The sequence below is a fragment of the Heliangelus exortis genome, chromosome 7, assembly GCF_036169615.1.
Source record: "Heliangelus exortis chromosome 7, bHelExo1.hap1, whole genome shotgun sequence".
Lineage (NCBI taxonomy): Eukaryota > Metazoa > Chordata > Aves > Apodiformes > Trochilidae > Heliangelus > Heliangelus exortis.
In genome coordinates this window covers 13,228,425-13,244,587 of record NC_092428.1, presented here as the reverse complement: position 1 = coordinate 13,244,587, position 16,163 = coordinate 13,228,425, and the positions used below count along the sequence as shown (strand labels likewise).

At 38.1% G+C, this 16,163-nt stretch overlaps 1 protein-coding gene across 3 annotated transcripts in view; it reads left to right on the top strand.

Annotated features, from left to right (window-relative positions):
* Positions 1 to 16,163, top strand: part of PCDH15 (protocadherin related 15) — a 344,988-nt gene that overhangs the window by 114,197 nt on the left and 214,628 nt on the right. For all 3 annotated transcript variants that reach the window (XM_071748909.1, XM_071748908.1, XM_071748907.1), the window contains 3 exons: positions 7,621 to 7,740; positions 11,013 to 11,123; positions 14,499 to 14,669. In XM_071748909.1, coding sequence (XP_071605010.1) covers positions 7,621 to 7,740; positions 11,013 to 11,123; positions 14,499 to 14,669 — 402 coding nt within the window. The remainder of the gene's footprint in view (positions 1 to 7,620; positions 7,741 to 11,012; positions 11,124 to 14,498; positions 14,670 to 16,163) is intronic.

The window sequence follows — 16,163 nt, the reverse complement described above, 5'->3', positions numbered from 1 at the left end:
ATAAATTAGCATTGCTAATTTAGATAGATTAGATAAATTAGCATTGCTCTAAGTGACCAAGTATTCAGTGATGTGCAGGATATCTTGTTGAGAGAGTTGGGTGATGAGTTTAGGCCTAAGTAAGCCAAAAGTATGAAGTAAAAAGCTCTAAACTCACAGATTATTTCTGAGCAGAAACCAGAAGTTCAGATGAGATTATACAGACTTTTCAGACTTATTGGCCTCTTGAGTGGTGACACCTTTTACATTGAAATTGTTTCCCTGCAAAAAAATTTTTGGCAATTCATCTGCTGATGTTCCTCATGACCAGAATTTGGAGGTCACAAAATACCCTCTGTATGTCTGCTGGCAAAGTCCTCCTTATGCTTTGAAATTGTTTTCAAGTTGGTCTTTACATGGTAATTCTAATTTCTATGTTTTTGCAGACCTGTTGTGGAACTGCTTTTGGTCCTGAGTAAAGGTAAAAGATTCATTAGCCTGAAAATCTTGTATGGGCTGTGGTGCAGGTCCCACGTCCCAAGAGCTGAATAATTTTTGCAGTAAAATTGAAGGCAGGGAGTATGTCAGTGTCTTAATATGAAGGAAGAAAGCATATTCTATAATTAGGGAGAAGTCCAAATGATAGAGAGAAAAATGCACCATTTAAAATTATATACATTCAGAAATTTAGTAATGTTCCAAGTATGTGCAGTAATTTATTTGCATTACTGCTGGGCAAAGTTCACTGGTGCTCTTTCCACCAGTTGCTGTCCTAATTTAATAAGCCTCTTCATTTCATTTTAACACTGTTACATTTACAGCTTCTGACATGGCACCAGTGTGCCCTTCAACATTACCCAGTGGGTTAATGCTCTCATTAATTAACCAGAAAAAATGTTCACAGAACATCTCAGACTTTCTCAGAGGTCTAAGTGACTAATAACATTATTAATGATAGTTTATTTTGCTAGTAATTGGCACTGCCTCTAGTGATTTTAACTATAGGAATGTGCTGAAATGGGGGTTTTGTGGTTATTTTTTGTTTGCTTCTGGTCTTCTGTTTTTAGCTAAAAATTTTTCTTACATAAGTAACATAAAGCAAATCAAAGGACAAATTGATTTTTTTATTTTACAGTTGCCAGACATGTGAGCATCACAGATATCTCCTTATTTTTCTAGCCAGGAAATTTCCCCTGTGTCAACTTGAGGATTTTTTCAGGGATTTCTGGATTTTACTTGGTTGTTTGTCCTCTGAGCTGCCATGGTTCTCTCTGCCTGTCCCATGTGAGGTGGGAAACACATGTACTGGGACTTTATAACCATCCTACAGTCACCGGTGCATGTACAGTGCATTAGGTAGACCTCCCATTTGTATTTAATCCATCTGCACATACACAGTAAGCACTGGATTTACAACCCTTGTGTTAAGCATCTTGACAGTGTGTGTGCTTTGTGAGGGGATGGACTCCCAAAGGCATCATGCTTCTTGCATACACCAAGTGTGAAGAAATACTGGGCAAAAATGTCATTTTTTCAGTTTCAGAAATGTCAAGCAGTAAAATCAGAATGGGCTTTATGTCCAATATTCTTTATATTTGAACTGTCCACAACATGCACAAATTATTTGTAATTTGTATTTATTATTATTAAGTTGTAAAAGTTTGTAATACCAACATAAATCCTAGTTTCATAAGTGTCTTTTTGATCTGCATATAAACCAACATGGTTTAAAATTAATCCCATTTTTTCTCAGACTTGGAATTAGATGGATTTGGTAGGGTAGTGTCTTGGTTTGTACCAAAATATTTGCCAATTACACTTGATTGATCAGGAGGATTGGCATCCTTGGTATTAAGTTCATAGAATCCTAGAATATTAGGGATTGGAAGGGAACCCTAGAGTATTTAGACCAGAAGCTCCCCCAGTCCAGTGTATTTTCTGTCAGTGCCCCTCACCAGTGGCTCAAAGAAGAGCATAAGGATTGGGAAATACGAAAGTGATGCTTTCCTAAGGAGTCATTGTGGCTGTACATTACACATACTGCCTTTGGTCTAACATGATCATAGTCTCAGAGTTGTCAGAGTTGGAAGGGACCTCTAGAGATCATCTTGTCCCACTCTCCCACTAAAGCAGGATCACCTAGAGCATGCTGCACAGGACTGCATCAGCCAGGATTTGAGTACCTGCAGAGAATGGGACTCCACAACCTCCCTCTGGGCATCATGTTCCAGTGCCTTGTCACCCTCATAGTAATGGCTCTGGGCCAAGTTTTCCTTTCCCAGTTGCTTGTGAAGATGTAGGTTTTAAAAATCTTACAGTAAGAAATATTGACTAATCTGTATTGAATTCTTCCATGTTGTCACAGGCATCTGTCACATCATCAGAAGTTGATGGGTGCAAGTTTGGAAGTACCATGGTAGCCATCCTTCAATTTAGGAGTAGAGAATTTTATTATTAACACCCATTTTCTGGTAACTTCAGTATTTCTGTGGGGTAATACTCTCTATCTTCTACCTCTAAGGTCCTCCTACAGTTCATAAAAATGAAGAGAGAAAAATTCCATGACAAACCTGGGCTCTTTTCTTTCAAGTCCCAACTGGCCCAGTACTGCTGCACTGTAGGGAGAGCAGGTTTTCAGTTTTTTCTTTTATACTGTAGCAGGCTCTGGCCTCACCAAGAGCTTAGTGCAGCAGAAGTGAGGCTGCCATGCAGGAACAAGTTTCCCTTTTTCCTTCCGTAGCCTTTTTCAACACAAGGAGTATAAGCATCTCAGCCAAAAGGAAATCCAGCAGCTACCTGCAGCATTCCTCATAAAAGTAAAATGTAGTTGAGGTTAATGTTAAAATTTTTATGATAATTAGACATACTCTGCATAGTTATTTCCCTAGTTTAGTGGTTTTATTCACATCGTTATTAATTAAGAAAAAAATTCTGACAAAATGACAGTAGCCTATGGTTAAATTTGGCCATGCATATTAGCAACTTAAAAATTGGAGTTATTGCAGTATGTTAAACCAAAATTCTATAGCTAGGTCAAAATTCAGAAGAATGATGTGACTCAGTTAACAACACAGAAAAATCTACAGTATTGCCACAAGCGTTTCAAATATGTATAACATAACATGGGGGGAAACTAAAATCTTTTACTATTAAAGCTGAATTAATTGTGGTGTATTGTGGCTAAAGATAAATTTTCACAAAATATAAAAAAAAATTATCTTGAGCAATACACCTCTAATTCAGCATTACCTGTTTTTTTGTAAGACTGACTTTTATCATATTAATGTTTCATATAAGACTTAGCTGATTCTACAGAAGTGCTGGTAAGCGCAGGAGCATTTAGTAACAAGGTTTGGCTTTTTTTATTTTTATTTTTTTTAAGGGTAGTGGAGTTACTAGAATACTATTCAGTGTTTATTAAACATGCATAACCTCATATATGATGAGAATTTTCTGCTTGTAAAACAGAACTGTAGAGTTGGTTTGGGGTTTTCTGGCTATTTTTTTGTTTTACCACACACTCCCCATTTAGCTGGCAGAGCTGGGGAAACCTTTGCAAAGTGAGTGTGTTTCTTGAACTTCAATCATCTTAAAACTTTCACTTTGAGCTGCTGAGAATTGTCATTTGTGCTGAATTTTCATTGTTTCTGTGTAATTATTCTTATCTTTTTCCTTGTGGAACTGAAGTAATTAATCTCTGCAAGTAGACATCATCAAAATAATACTTGCTTAGAATGATTAACTGTAAATCTTGCTTTCCTTTGCTGTTAAGGGCCACTGTGAAAAATTACTCATTTTTAACTTTGTAAATAGGCAATAACAGGAAAATTTATTTTCAGTATGTTTGGTGGAAATGTGGAACATTCCTTCCTTCATCTAGACATCTAACAGACATAAATCACATTGAAGAAAATTTTTAAGCATTACAGCTGTTGACTGTGGAAGAATAAGATTTATTGTTTGCATTTCCTCTCTATTTGTTTAGTAGTATTCTTTTGAAATCTTATTTGTTTTTTTACATCACAGTTTTTTTTCACTGCATTGAATTCCCACAGAGATTATTATCCTCAAGCTGTCACAAACACTCGTATAATTTATTCATTACAATTCCTAACATTTTATCTTGCATAAGGTAGGATGCTCAGCATGGTCGAACAGTTTGTTTTCTGTAGGAGATAGTAAAGTTTAATACAGAGAAGCAAATTCTTCTCCAGGGTATCTCTGAAGGAGGGAAGGACACAAATGGGGCTCTGAAGACAGCTCACGCAACACTTTATAGCCCCATTTTTGGGTCCTTGGGAAAGGTAACAAAGGAGATGGGAACCCCTCCATAGACAGTAGTCAGTCAGAAAGCCCTAAACCATTGTGGGTGAAAATTATATTGCTGGCTAATCAGTGCAGTGTTGAGATCTCAGGGTAAAAATTACTGAGTACCTTTAAATGCTGTGTGCCTCTCAAATGATTATCCATGGAGTTTGAGACATTTAATTAATATCTCATCTGATTTTTTTCCAAAGGCTGCAGTAATCTCTGATATGAGATCTTGAGCAGGCTGGAAATTTGTGTGAAATTAATTTTTTCCTAATTTTCATGAAGACAGGGAGTGGCAGGGGAATTTTTTTTCAGTGGCCTTTCTAATACTATTTGGATTACCATGAAAGAAAATGTAAATAACATAGAAACCTTCATATTGGGTTCATGAAAGTCCATACATCTGCAGTTATTTTGCATGTAATACACTAAATCTAAGACTTGAGCTTGGGCTTTTTATTTTAAGGGGATGTAATTGTAATTCTGGTGTTTACTGCTATTTCATTTTTACAACTGTCTCCTTTGTTATCACTTAATGGTGTGATTTACTGTGCTGGAGCCTTTTTATGTAAGTCATCATTTACCTGCACCCTGTCAGGACCCCATAGACCTCTGGATGAAACAGAGCAAATACTTATTGCTGAGTAAAGATGCTGGCTGAATTCAGTGGAAACCAAGCATTTACATGCTTCTGAAAAGCCAGCAAAGCCCTGGGCATCCTTCAGCTGTGAGGACTGTGGAGGTCCAGCCCTCCTCCAGCCTCTTGGCCACTATGGAGATGTTGGGTCAGGGCAGTCTCTTCGTCAGGGATGTTGTGCTGGAGCTCTGCCCCTTCCCTTTTCATGACACAGAGTTACAGTGACAGTACAAACATCACCTTGGGTGTCTGTGTGTCTGGCTGCTCTGGTGGCACAGTGCTGTTTTCCATGGGTTTCCTGTTGGTTTCCCGCAGGAAGTTGTCACCTCTCCTGAGTGCCTGCTGGGGTGCTTGGTGCTGAGCATGGGCTGCTCCTTTGCAGCCAGAGCCAAGGAAGGTGCAGACAGGCTAACTGAGTGGCAGAGCTCACAAGCCAGGTGTCAGACATGAGCATATTTCCTCCTCACTTTCCAGCCTGCTACACTTGTGATGGCTTCAAGGTGGCTCCTCTCTACTTCCTTGGGGAGAACTGAGGCTTTTTTTTGTTTTGACAGCAGAAGCCTGGGAGATTTCCATTGCCTGCCAAGCCAGCTTGGTGCCCAGCTCTTCCTGCTCATCAGACTGTATCAATTAATCAATGATTAATTACTTAAACTGTTTTACTTAGCACTGTAGTGGGTGCCTCTGCCCAGGTGGAGGCTGAGGAGGGGTCTCAGCTGGGGATGCCTTGGGCTGGACATGGTGAGTTCCAGATGGTTCCAAGGACCCCAGCACAGAGAACAGTTCAGTCCCGCAGCCAGACCACTGGTACCTCAAGGGCACAGATTTAGGAAGGGAAAATCCCATGTGGGAGCAAAGAATGAGGAAAAAATTGTGAGAAAGAGAGGAGCTGGAGGTGAGGGAGTGAAGCTAAGGCTCAGGAACAGGGGTGGGATAAAGGAAGGTGTTTTTTTGTGTTTGTCACCATCCAAGTATATTTTGATTGGCAGTACATTAGATTAGTTTTTCCCACATTGAGTCTCTTCTGCCTGGGACAGTAGTGGGGAAATGATCTCCCTGTGTCTACTCTGAGAAACCTTCATCTGAATTTCTTCACCTGAGCTTTTGTTCTTCTGTCCCCTAACAAAAACATGAGGGAACCCTACATCTGCACTTTGTTATTAACCAGTGAATTACCCTTGGTTGATGGCAGCTGACTGATGCTGTGCTGTGAGGCACAGCTCATGGTTTCTGTGATTATTGCTCTCCTGAGCTCTTGACAGGCTCCTGCTGTAACAGGGGTATCAGGCAGAAACTCTCTGCAAGGTCATTATCTCATAATTAGTAGGCTTCAGGGAAAAGCCAACTTCCTCCGTCCACATGTGACACTGTTGCTATCTATTCCAAGAGAAAGCAAGTCAAGTTTGTAAGAAAACATAAACATGCAGAGTTATTGTGACATGAGTGTAGATAATGTGAGAGTTATTATGAATTAAGCCCCACCTGTTTTATCGTGAAAAAGTCTTTGAATCAGTGTACTTTTATTTCAAAGATTCAGTATTCTCAGCCATAAAAATATTTCTTGGAGAACTCAGTCAACCATTAAACTGACTAATTGAACTGGCTATTAAGTAGTAATAAGTAATTAGCAGCTTTATAAATAAAACAAGACCAGGAATTATGTCTGTAGAAGGCAAAGGACAGTTCTCATTATTTATTTATTCATTAATTTGTTTATTTGTTGTTACTGTTATCATCATAACCTTTATGGTGTGAATGACAAAATATTCAAATTAAATAGCATCTGCATTTGCAGCAAATGTTGAATGACTCTTTGTCCTTAGCCACCTACTATTTTTACAGCATTTCAAACCTTTTTATACCCATAAGATTAATGGTGTGCAAAAACCTGAAGTAAAATTTGGAGGAAAGAAGAGGAGTCAGTGTGTCCCTGTGAATTCAAGAGCCTACAATTTGTGTGTGATGAGAGCAGAAGCAGAAAGTATGGCTAGAAACAATATCTATGTTGTAATCTAAAACAGTTCATTTGTTTTTCTCTTTCAGGTTGGATTCTTACAAAGTTTTCCAAGTATTTAAATTCAGAAATAATGATTCCCCAGAAGTCAGTTGGACTTCTGTCCTTGATCTCAATGGGTCTTGATTTCATGCTATTTAGCTGCCCTAAGATAATGGCAAATGGATTAATTTTAAAAGCACAATTATATTCTGTTTGCATAAACATTTATCTGGCTGCTATTCACGTTATTATGAAGACATTGTTAAATAAGACCTCTTCACTTTTGAAGTTCATCTTTATTTTCCTTTCTGAATCTGAGAAAGTAGATTTTGGTTTTTAAATCTATGTGTGGTTATTTAATTAATTCTTCTGTTTCTAAGACTTTTTCTTCATGTTTTTTTTTTAAACAAAATGTTTTGTCTGATGCCAACGATTTGTGAATCACAGATGGAAATAAGTTTCACTCCTCACCTGACAACACTTCTTGTCAATTAAAGCAGGATTCAAGAACATTGTTTCTAAATAGCTGCTCCAACATGAGGTTCCAGGGTGAGCAAAGAGGAGGAGAGAATGTCAGCCTTGCATTACAGACTGGAGTTTTGGGAAAAACAAACAAATCACTTAGCAAACAGTTCTTTAATTGTTTCATGTGTACCTTAAGGTTTTAGTGAGTATCTGCTTATCTCTCTCCTTGCAGTTAACTCCAGTTGGAACAACCATCTTTACAGGATTTTCTGGAAACAATGGTGCTATTGACATTGATGATGGTCCAAATGGCCAGATAGAATATGTTATCCAGTACAATCCTAACGACAAGGTAAGTGCATTTAGCTTGTTTTTTTCAAGAACATACATATATATATATACGTACACTTAGAAGTAGCAAATGAACAAGAAGCTTGAAGTATTGAAACTTTTCACTGAAGTCAACATGAGTGACAGGTATCTACTGAATTACAATTAGTGCTATACTTTATAAGGGGGTAGAATTTTGTAGAATAGTGGAAGTATCAAGAAATAGTTCACTGGGTTAGTTGTTGATGTTTTTCATAACTTCCTGCTTAGGAAAAATATTGACTTGCTGTATCTACATATTTTGAGGACAGAGATAATTTCTTGAGAAACTTTGCAGCACCTTAAGCCATAGTCTTTTCTGGGGAGCATTATTTCACAAGAGGCAGTGTCTTTTTGACAAAAGTGGAGATAGGTAGGTTTTTTTGTTTTGTTTTGTTTTTTTATGGTATCCATATTTGGAATTATTTAATTTTGTTGATGTTTGAAGTAGTTTCTTAGAGATTAAATTGAGTGGGCAGACCTGAGCAGTCTTCTTGACTTGTGAAACTACTTAAATGTGTAAAACTACTAGCACATGATGTGTGGGTTTCTTGTGTTACATAATCAGCTGTTGTATGTACTATGTACTATGTTCTGTGTACTGGCAGGCAGAATTTATCTCCAAAACTTTATAAACAAAGGCAAGTGTTTTCTATGGAAATAGTGAGTACATAGATGTTATATTAACATCATTTTTTAACTATTTGCATAATAGAAGTGTTATAATTGATTGTTATTCCACTATTACAAATATTTGAAATGGAAGGAATGGAAGGAATGGACAAGCCATTTCAAATTCACAGAAAAAAAAAACCCAAGCTTGGAATTTTTTTATCTTTTTTATTATCCTTAATGTAGTGTACTTGACAAAACCAGCTCAAGTAATTTCTTATGTTTCAGTAGAGACTATGAAAAATTTTGGCACTCAAAAAATACCTCTTCCAGAAAACACTTCATTCAGATAACCTAGAATTTTTAATTTACTATTTAATGTAAAACAGTTTATCATAAATTGAGTATATTGATATTCTGAAAACAGTAATAACTTGAAAATATTCAAGCACCTTAGAATATTATTTCTGCTAAAATACATCACGCTAGAGAGAACTAGAATTGTTTTTAATTTGCTATTAAGTCATAGCATTATATTGCTCAAAGGCATCCTGGGAAATCATTCCAAAAGGATCTCCCACTGTGGTTGTAGCCTCAGGTCCCACAGAGAGGTCTGTCTAACAACTAAGCTCATTAAAGCATTCTTAAGTGGCTTGGTCTGGTGTTTTGCCACAGGAAGAGTTCAAAACTATTTCCTAAAACTTTACTTTCCTCTCTTAGTGAAAACTGTTCTCTTGGTGACTGTGAAGAACAATGAGGGATTTCTCTGGCTGGAACAACTTCTTTGGAGTAGTTCAGAGCTTTATTGCATATTTTCCTGACTACTTTTCTGTTATACAGCCTTTATGTGCATAATCTTGCATTTACCTAGTGATGTGTTTTGTGTATGTGATCAACAGAGATGACTTCTCATCACTGTAAACTGCTTCATCTCAGCTGTCAACTTGCCAAAAAGTTACTGCATAGTATCTGTTCAAATGGATTTTCTTCCTCAACAGTTATAGCACACAAATTATGTATACAGCTTAGTGTGAAATTTCTCTACTTTTCTATTTCTAGGATCCCCCTGTACTGTGTGGGGAAGATGCCTTCAGTGTTTGGTGACAGTGATACAGTCTCCTGGTGTAGAAAAAGCAGGCAGATAATAGCTCCTAAGTTTCTTAGAAATTTATTTAGGCATTTGGAAAAAAAAACAACCAACCAAACAAAACCATATCTAAAGACAAGAGGTGTTATTCTAGAAATTCAATTTCATTTATTTATTTTGTTGTTTTATTGGGAAGATATACAAAATGAAGAAAAAAAATGACTGCCGATTATACTTGACATAGGGCTGGGCTCTGGCTATTTTGTGAAGAAATACTATGAAACTGAGCTGTTAGAAGCTACAGATCAAGTCAATTAACTTTCCCAGAAGATTGTCTTGTAATGCAGAGTGGATTTTTATATCTCAGAGCTCTATTTATACTTGAAGGTTATTAAGCCAAATGCCATCCTCAAAACAAGCCTGGACTCCCTCCTTATTAGCTCATGTTACTGAGATTCATTGTATTAGCTTTGAGCATTGAAAATTAAAGGTTTGAGTTTGTCTGGAGTTCAGGAATACACATAATGCTTTTGCTCTACTGATTTTTCACATGCTCTCTCTCTAGGGAGTAAATTGAATTGTTATCCCGGTAACTTTCCCTATTTTAAATTTCCTGGCCTGTATTCAAGACTATGGGCCAACAAGTGTTCTGAGTTATGAAGACTGCTGTGCCAAAATCAGCTTGTTTTCTCTGTTTTGAGGTGAGGGGAGAAGTAGTTTTATTCTTTTGGAGTAAGCAGATGAAAAAGAAGCATCAAATTCCTGAGTTCCGGCATGCGGTGGTTTATTTCAGTACTGGATGGAAGTGCAACTGAGATGTGATGGGGTTGTGTACATCTTTTAATTGTCTTGGAGCTTTGTTACAGTTTGGGTTGCAATGGAAACAGATGGAGTTTGCAGAGAGATCACAGGATTGGTCTGATGTGGTACCTTCAGTAGCTATGAACAAACTTAAACCTGAAAGTTAAGCTTCAAGTCACCACTGAATGATTTCATTTCTGTGCTGTGTTGGAGCAAGAGGGAACTCCAGTGTATTAACATTTTCATTAAGCAGCACTTAAGTGAGTCTAGCTGGATATTCTCCCAGTGCTGAATACTTCATCATCCTCATGTGAGCCATATTAAAGAGGAGAGATACTAAGAGATCCACTTCATTACACTTTTTATCTTGTATTTGATACTGTTTATAATAGTGAGGATAAGTAGATAAAGTCAAGCCAAATGGTAGAAACTGAAGGCCTGAAATCCCAGCTGATCAGTAGGGAAAGCTTTTCTGAACAGACCACTGCAACTTCAACATTGCAGTGATACTTAGACCTTAGTTCATTGTTGAAAGTAGTAACGTATGTGCAAAGAATTTGAGAGAGTTTGTTTAGTGTGGGGTTCTGATGGAGCAATTTGGGTTGGGAGAAAATAAAAATCTTGAAAGTCTCTGACATGGAAAGGACATGTAGTTTTGGTATGTGAGCCAACAGATCATCTTGTTGTGGCCTACTTGAAACATGTTTTAACTTTGAAGCATATTTAAATTTGTCATCCTGTTTTAACTTCTGCAGACTTCCAACAGGACCTTTGATATTCCTCTCACGTTGTCTGGAGCAGTAGTTCTAAGGGAAAGACTAAATTATGAAGAAAAGACTCGTTATTTTGTTATTGTTCAAGCAAATGTAAGTATGGATTTTTTTAACAGCTGAAATGAAAACTTTTCCTCATTTATGCCACCTCATTTGTTGGTAAATGAGAATGCTCTGAAACAACTTCCAGATAGCTTGCTGCTGATTTCACCCATTGGTGTAATTTTTCTGATACCGCATTGTAGGTACATTTTACAATCCCCATTTCTACATATTTTGTGGCATGCTCAGCTTTTCCCCCTTAGAAGATAGGCTCCAGGGGCATCTCAGTGCTTTTTGCACTTAGAAATTTCTGTAGATGCTTTCTGGCCCACACTGTTATAACAAATTGTTTTGCTTGGGTAGTATAACTCACTGATCTCTCGAGCAGGAATACAGGAAGCTCAGAACTGATTTGGCTGGTTATTTTTTCAATAATTTATTACCACTGCTTATTCACAGCTCTTTTACTTTGGTGTCAGAGCTGTGAGTTTGATGAGACACTGCACTCCTGGAAAAGTAACTGGTGTGCTTGAGCCTGTTGGGTTTTTCAAGAGAAAGGCAGCAGTGCCAACACCTCTCATGGAGAGGGAAGTCTGTCACACTGCAGGAGCAACTGGTGAAGGCACAGCTTGGGATGCTGGTAGCAGTACTATAAAAGCAATCTTGTGTTAATTGGTCCATTTGCACAAAGAATCACAGAATTTTCACGGTTGGAAAAGACCTCTAATACACTGAGTCCAACTGTCAACATCTTCCAGCCATTAAAAGAAAATATATTTATCTATATCTGTACCACCATGCCCACTAGAGCATGTCCTGAAATGCCTCATCTACACGGCTTTTTAATAGTTCCAGTGATGGTGACTCCACTACCTCCCTGGGCGTTCTGTTTCAACACCCAGCTACTCTCTCACTGAAGAAATTCTTCCTCATATCTAGTCTAAACCTCCCCTGGTGCAACTTCAGGCCATTTCCTTCAGTCTTATCATTATTTACTCGAGAAGAAAGGCCAACACCCATCTCCCATCAATCTCATTCCAGATAGTTATAGAGAGCAATAAGGTCTCCTCTCAGCTTCCTCTTCTCCAAACTAAACATTGCCAATGCCCACAGCCTCTCCTCATTGGACTTGTTCTACAGACCCTTCACCAGCTTAGCTGCCCTTCACAGAATCACAGAGTTGTGAGAGTTGGAAGAGACCTCCAGAGGTCATCTAGATCAACTCTCCCACTAAAGCAGGATCACCTAGAGATCCAAACTTGCTCCAGCAGCTCAGTGTCTGTCTTGCAGTGAGGGGCTCAAAGCTGAACACAGCACTCAAGGTGCAGCCTCATCAGTGCCAAGTACAGGAGCACAATCACTTCCCTTCTCCTGTTGGCCACACCGTTCTTGATAGAAGCCAGGATGCTGTTGGCCTTCTTGGCCACCTGGGCACTCTGCTGGCTCATATTCAGCCGGGTTTTACCAACACCCTGAGGAGCTTTTCTGCCTGGCAGTTTTCCAGCCAATGCACTTAGCCTTGTAAAACCTCATATTATTTTCCTTGTTCCACTGATCCAGCTTCTCCAAGTCCCTTTCAATGTACATCCATACACAGGGAACTGTCACCTTGTGGAACTGGGTTTGACACCAGAGCTGTGCTGATACCTTCTCCATCATACAGAGGCAGGTTTGAAATGTGTTGCAAGGCCATGTGTTTTCTCAGTCATGCTCAAATAGAAATCGAGCTCAGTAAAGTTCTGAGTGCTCAGAGACAACAAACTAGAATTCAAATAAAGCCTCTAATTAAGCTCTATAGCCTAGCTTATTAGGACTTTCTCTTATGCATTTTTTTCCATTTTATAAAATACTGCAGACTGCATTTAATTCTCTACAGTATTATGTACTATACAATCATACTTCTGTTCCACTGATTACATTAGCAGTGATTTTTTATTGTTAAATCTAAGATTTAAGATTTTAAGATACTAGATGAAATTAGCTGTTCTGTATCTGCTTTGGTCCAGTATTACCCAAAGACACATACTGGGGAAATGTAAAAAAAGATTAGCTGATGATGAAGGCTGCTGCTTACATGTAGTATTGGTTTTCATTGTTGACCATAAAGAAAGATGCATTCAGAAATTCCCGTCTTTAGTAATTGTAAATGTAAAGTCGTTCCAAGAAGTAAGTGAACTTCAAAGTAGGAAAAAATATGTATCCAATCTAATTCAGAGCAATGACCAGTTGCTCTTACACAGATTATGATACTAAACAGCATAAATATTTTTAAAAAAAAATTGTCTCTTCTGTCAGTGTTATCTTAGAATAGGAGGGCAAGATTAACTTGTGGCCTCTGCAATATTTTATTTTTTTAAAGAAAGCTATCACAGCAGTTCTTCCTTTGTGCAAATGGAAATATCTTTGACTGTGAAAAATACAGGGTAGTCATGCATTTTCCTCACTTTGATAACAAAAGAAGAAAGAAGAAGTGGACTGTTGTTAGTATGTACACTGTTCAGTGTAATAATCCAGCTATTTCACAGAGTTCATGAAAACATGATTATATTCTGTACCCTCTGGGAAGAAAAAAAGGAGACAATAAAGAAATTGCAATACTGAGTGGTGTCTTGAGGACCCAAATGTTAAAAAAAAAAAAAAATACAAAAATATTAATACAAAAGAAAAGCCAAACCATGAAGCATTGAAAAGTCCCTGTCATGCAGCATGGAGAGTTTTTTTTGGGATGCAGTCTTTTAGCTGCTTTGTGGACAGAAGTGTTCTTCAACCTTTGAAATATGAGCAGTGTAACTCATTCTCTAGGTAGATAAACTTTCCACATGGAACACAGTTTGGAGATCTTAGATGAGTCTCATTTCTGGCTTCTGGCTGGTTTGTTTAGGGGCAGGGAGGGAAGGAAGGTGGTAAATATTTCTTTAATTGTGGCATGCAGAGGTGGATTGAGCATTACAGTACAGACAGGACTTCTCTGCAGCTAGTTGAAAAAGTTGTTACTGCTTATGCTTTCTATTTTTGTAAGTGAAAACTCTTTTACATATTGATAAGATTTGGTAGAGCTGCACAAAGCTCTATATTTCAGACTAAAAGTAAGGCACAAGAAACTTTGATCTTCTATAGACATGCTGCATTTTTATAGATTTAACAAGACCTTTATTCTTTATTCTAAGAATCTTTATTTCACACATTTCACGAGAATTACTTTCTTAACACTGTGTTGTTTCAGAACCTTTACTTCTTAATTGTATTTCTGAGCCTTTATGAAATTAAAGGCTGTAGATCTGAGGTTGAAGTTTCTATGATGTGCTGTTTCCTAAAGCCTGGATAATTATGATGCTTGTATGTCTTGTTTGTAGCTTTAACTTCACACATTTCTGGAAGATTCTGAATTCAGAGAGTCTCACCAAATATAACTCATTTGCTTGACAGGACAGAGCCCAAAATCTTAATGAACGAAGGACAAGTACAACCACCCTAACAGTAGATGTGCTTGATGGTGATGATTTGGGACCAATGTTTCTTCCTTGTGTCCTGGTGAATAACACTCGTGACTGTAGACCTCTCACCTACCAAGCAAGCTTGCCAGAACTGACTGAGCCTGTAAGTCCTCTTGATCTTTTCCAAGTTTTACATGTTTGTTTTGCAAGCAACTGTCATCTTTGTCTATGGATGCACTTGAGAACTATAACCAGCACATAGGCTTTTATACCATGTTTTATGTGCTGAACAGAGCAAAACCAAGGTAAGATATATGTAGGAACAGGTGGTGTAATTCTAACTTGGATACAGTAGCAAACTATTCATTCACTACAAGGGCTGAGTCTTGCTGAAATTCATTAAATTGTGGAATTGCTTTTCCTGATCTGTCTGTGTTTTGCTCTTGAAATATCCTGAAGAAGCACTTTTGAGCAGGGGCTTGACATCCATTCAAGGTTGTTACAGACTTTAGGAGACAGATTTTTGGAAGTGCTAGTCCCTGAACATATTGATTTTTTGCTATTACATAGTTTTGGTCAAGAGTAAGATCTGTTCATTCTATGGATGTCCTTCTACTAAGTGTTGGTTGATACATCAGTTAGGATAGGGATAAAGGTCAGCATAAGGCTCATTTCACACTGGAAAGTGCAAAATAAATCACAAGAAGTTGAGAGCTTCAGCATTTCTTGATGCAAGATGGCTCCAACTCCCCTTTCTACAGGAGGACTGCTGTTGCATATAATGAAGATGTGCATCTCTGTGATGGATGAAACTGAAGTCTGAATTTCTCACCTGATACTGATGAATGACCTTTCATTCATATAATGAAGAACAGATAAAAGGAAGAACCAACTGAAACACCCCACCTGATAAGCACCTGACATTAAGCTGAAATGAAGATAACTCTGACTGTTGACATTAAGACATCTCCTTGTTTGTTGCAGAACACACTCTCTGTCCTACTTCCCCAGACCAGGAGACAGGGAAGGCTGAGGCTCTCAGTGTGGAGGCTCCTGCTATTCTCTCCCTTATTTGTCTGACTGTGCTGTGCCTTGTGATCTTTTGGAATCCTGCACATGGTTTTCTGCTTTGTCAGGCTTGAGAGCCTGCAAGTATGCTGGAGCAGTAATGCCAAGGAGTGCCTTCACTCTGCTTGGTTGATTCAGATTATTCTTTTAGCAAATTTCAGAATCACTTGTGGTTGTTTTGTCCATTTTAGGAATAGTTCAAATTGGGTCTAATACACAGCAGTTGATCTGTAGAAGCTTCTGCTGAGGCTGTAGAGCTTCTGTAGAGGCTAATGATACAAGTTTCAGGGAGGTGATATAAGTCAGTCTGTACCCCCTGACAAACTTCTGAAAGAAGATTGGGTCTTACAGGTTATGTACACCTTCAAAGGAGAGGGTGTTGCTCTTTACCAGAGAAACTCTGCCTAAAATGAGCAGCCTGATTTGTAATATGTAGCAAGACTGCACCTTGAGATATTCAGCCTTTGACAGCAGCAAATCATTTGGGAGGGAGAAGGGGAATGAAGTTCCAGATTTAACCTCATTAGGTTGATTTATGCATCTTTTTTTACTACTGCACCTTGGTATTTGATAGACATTTCTAACTGTG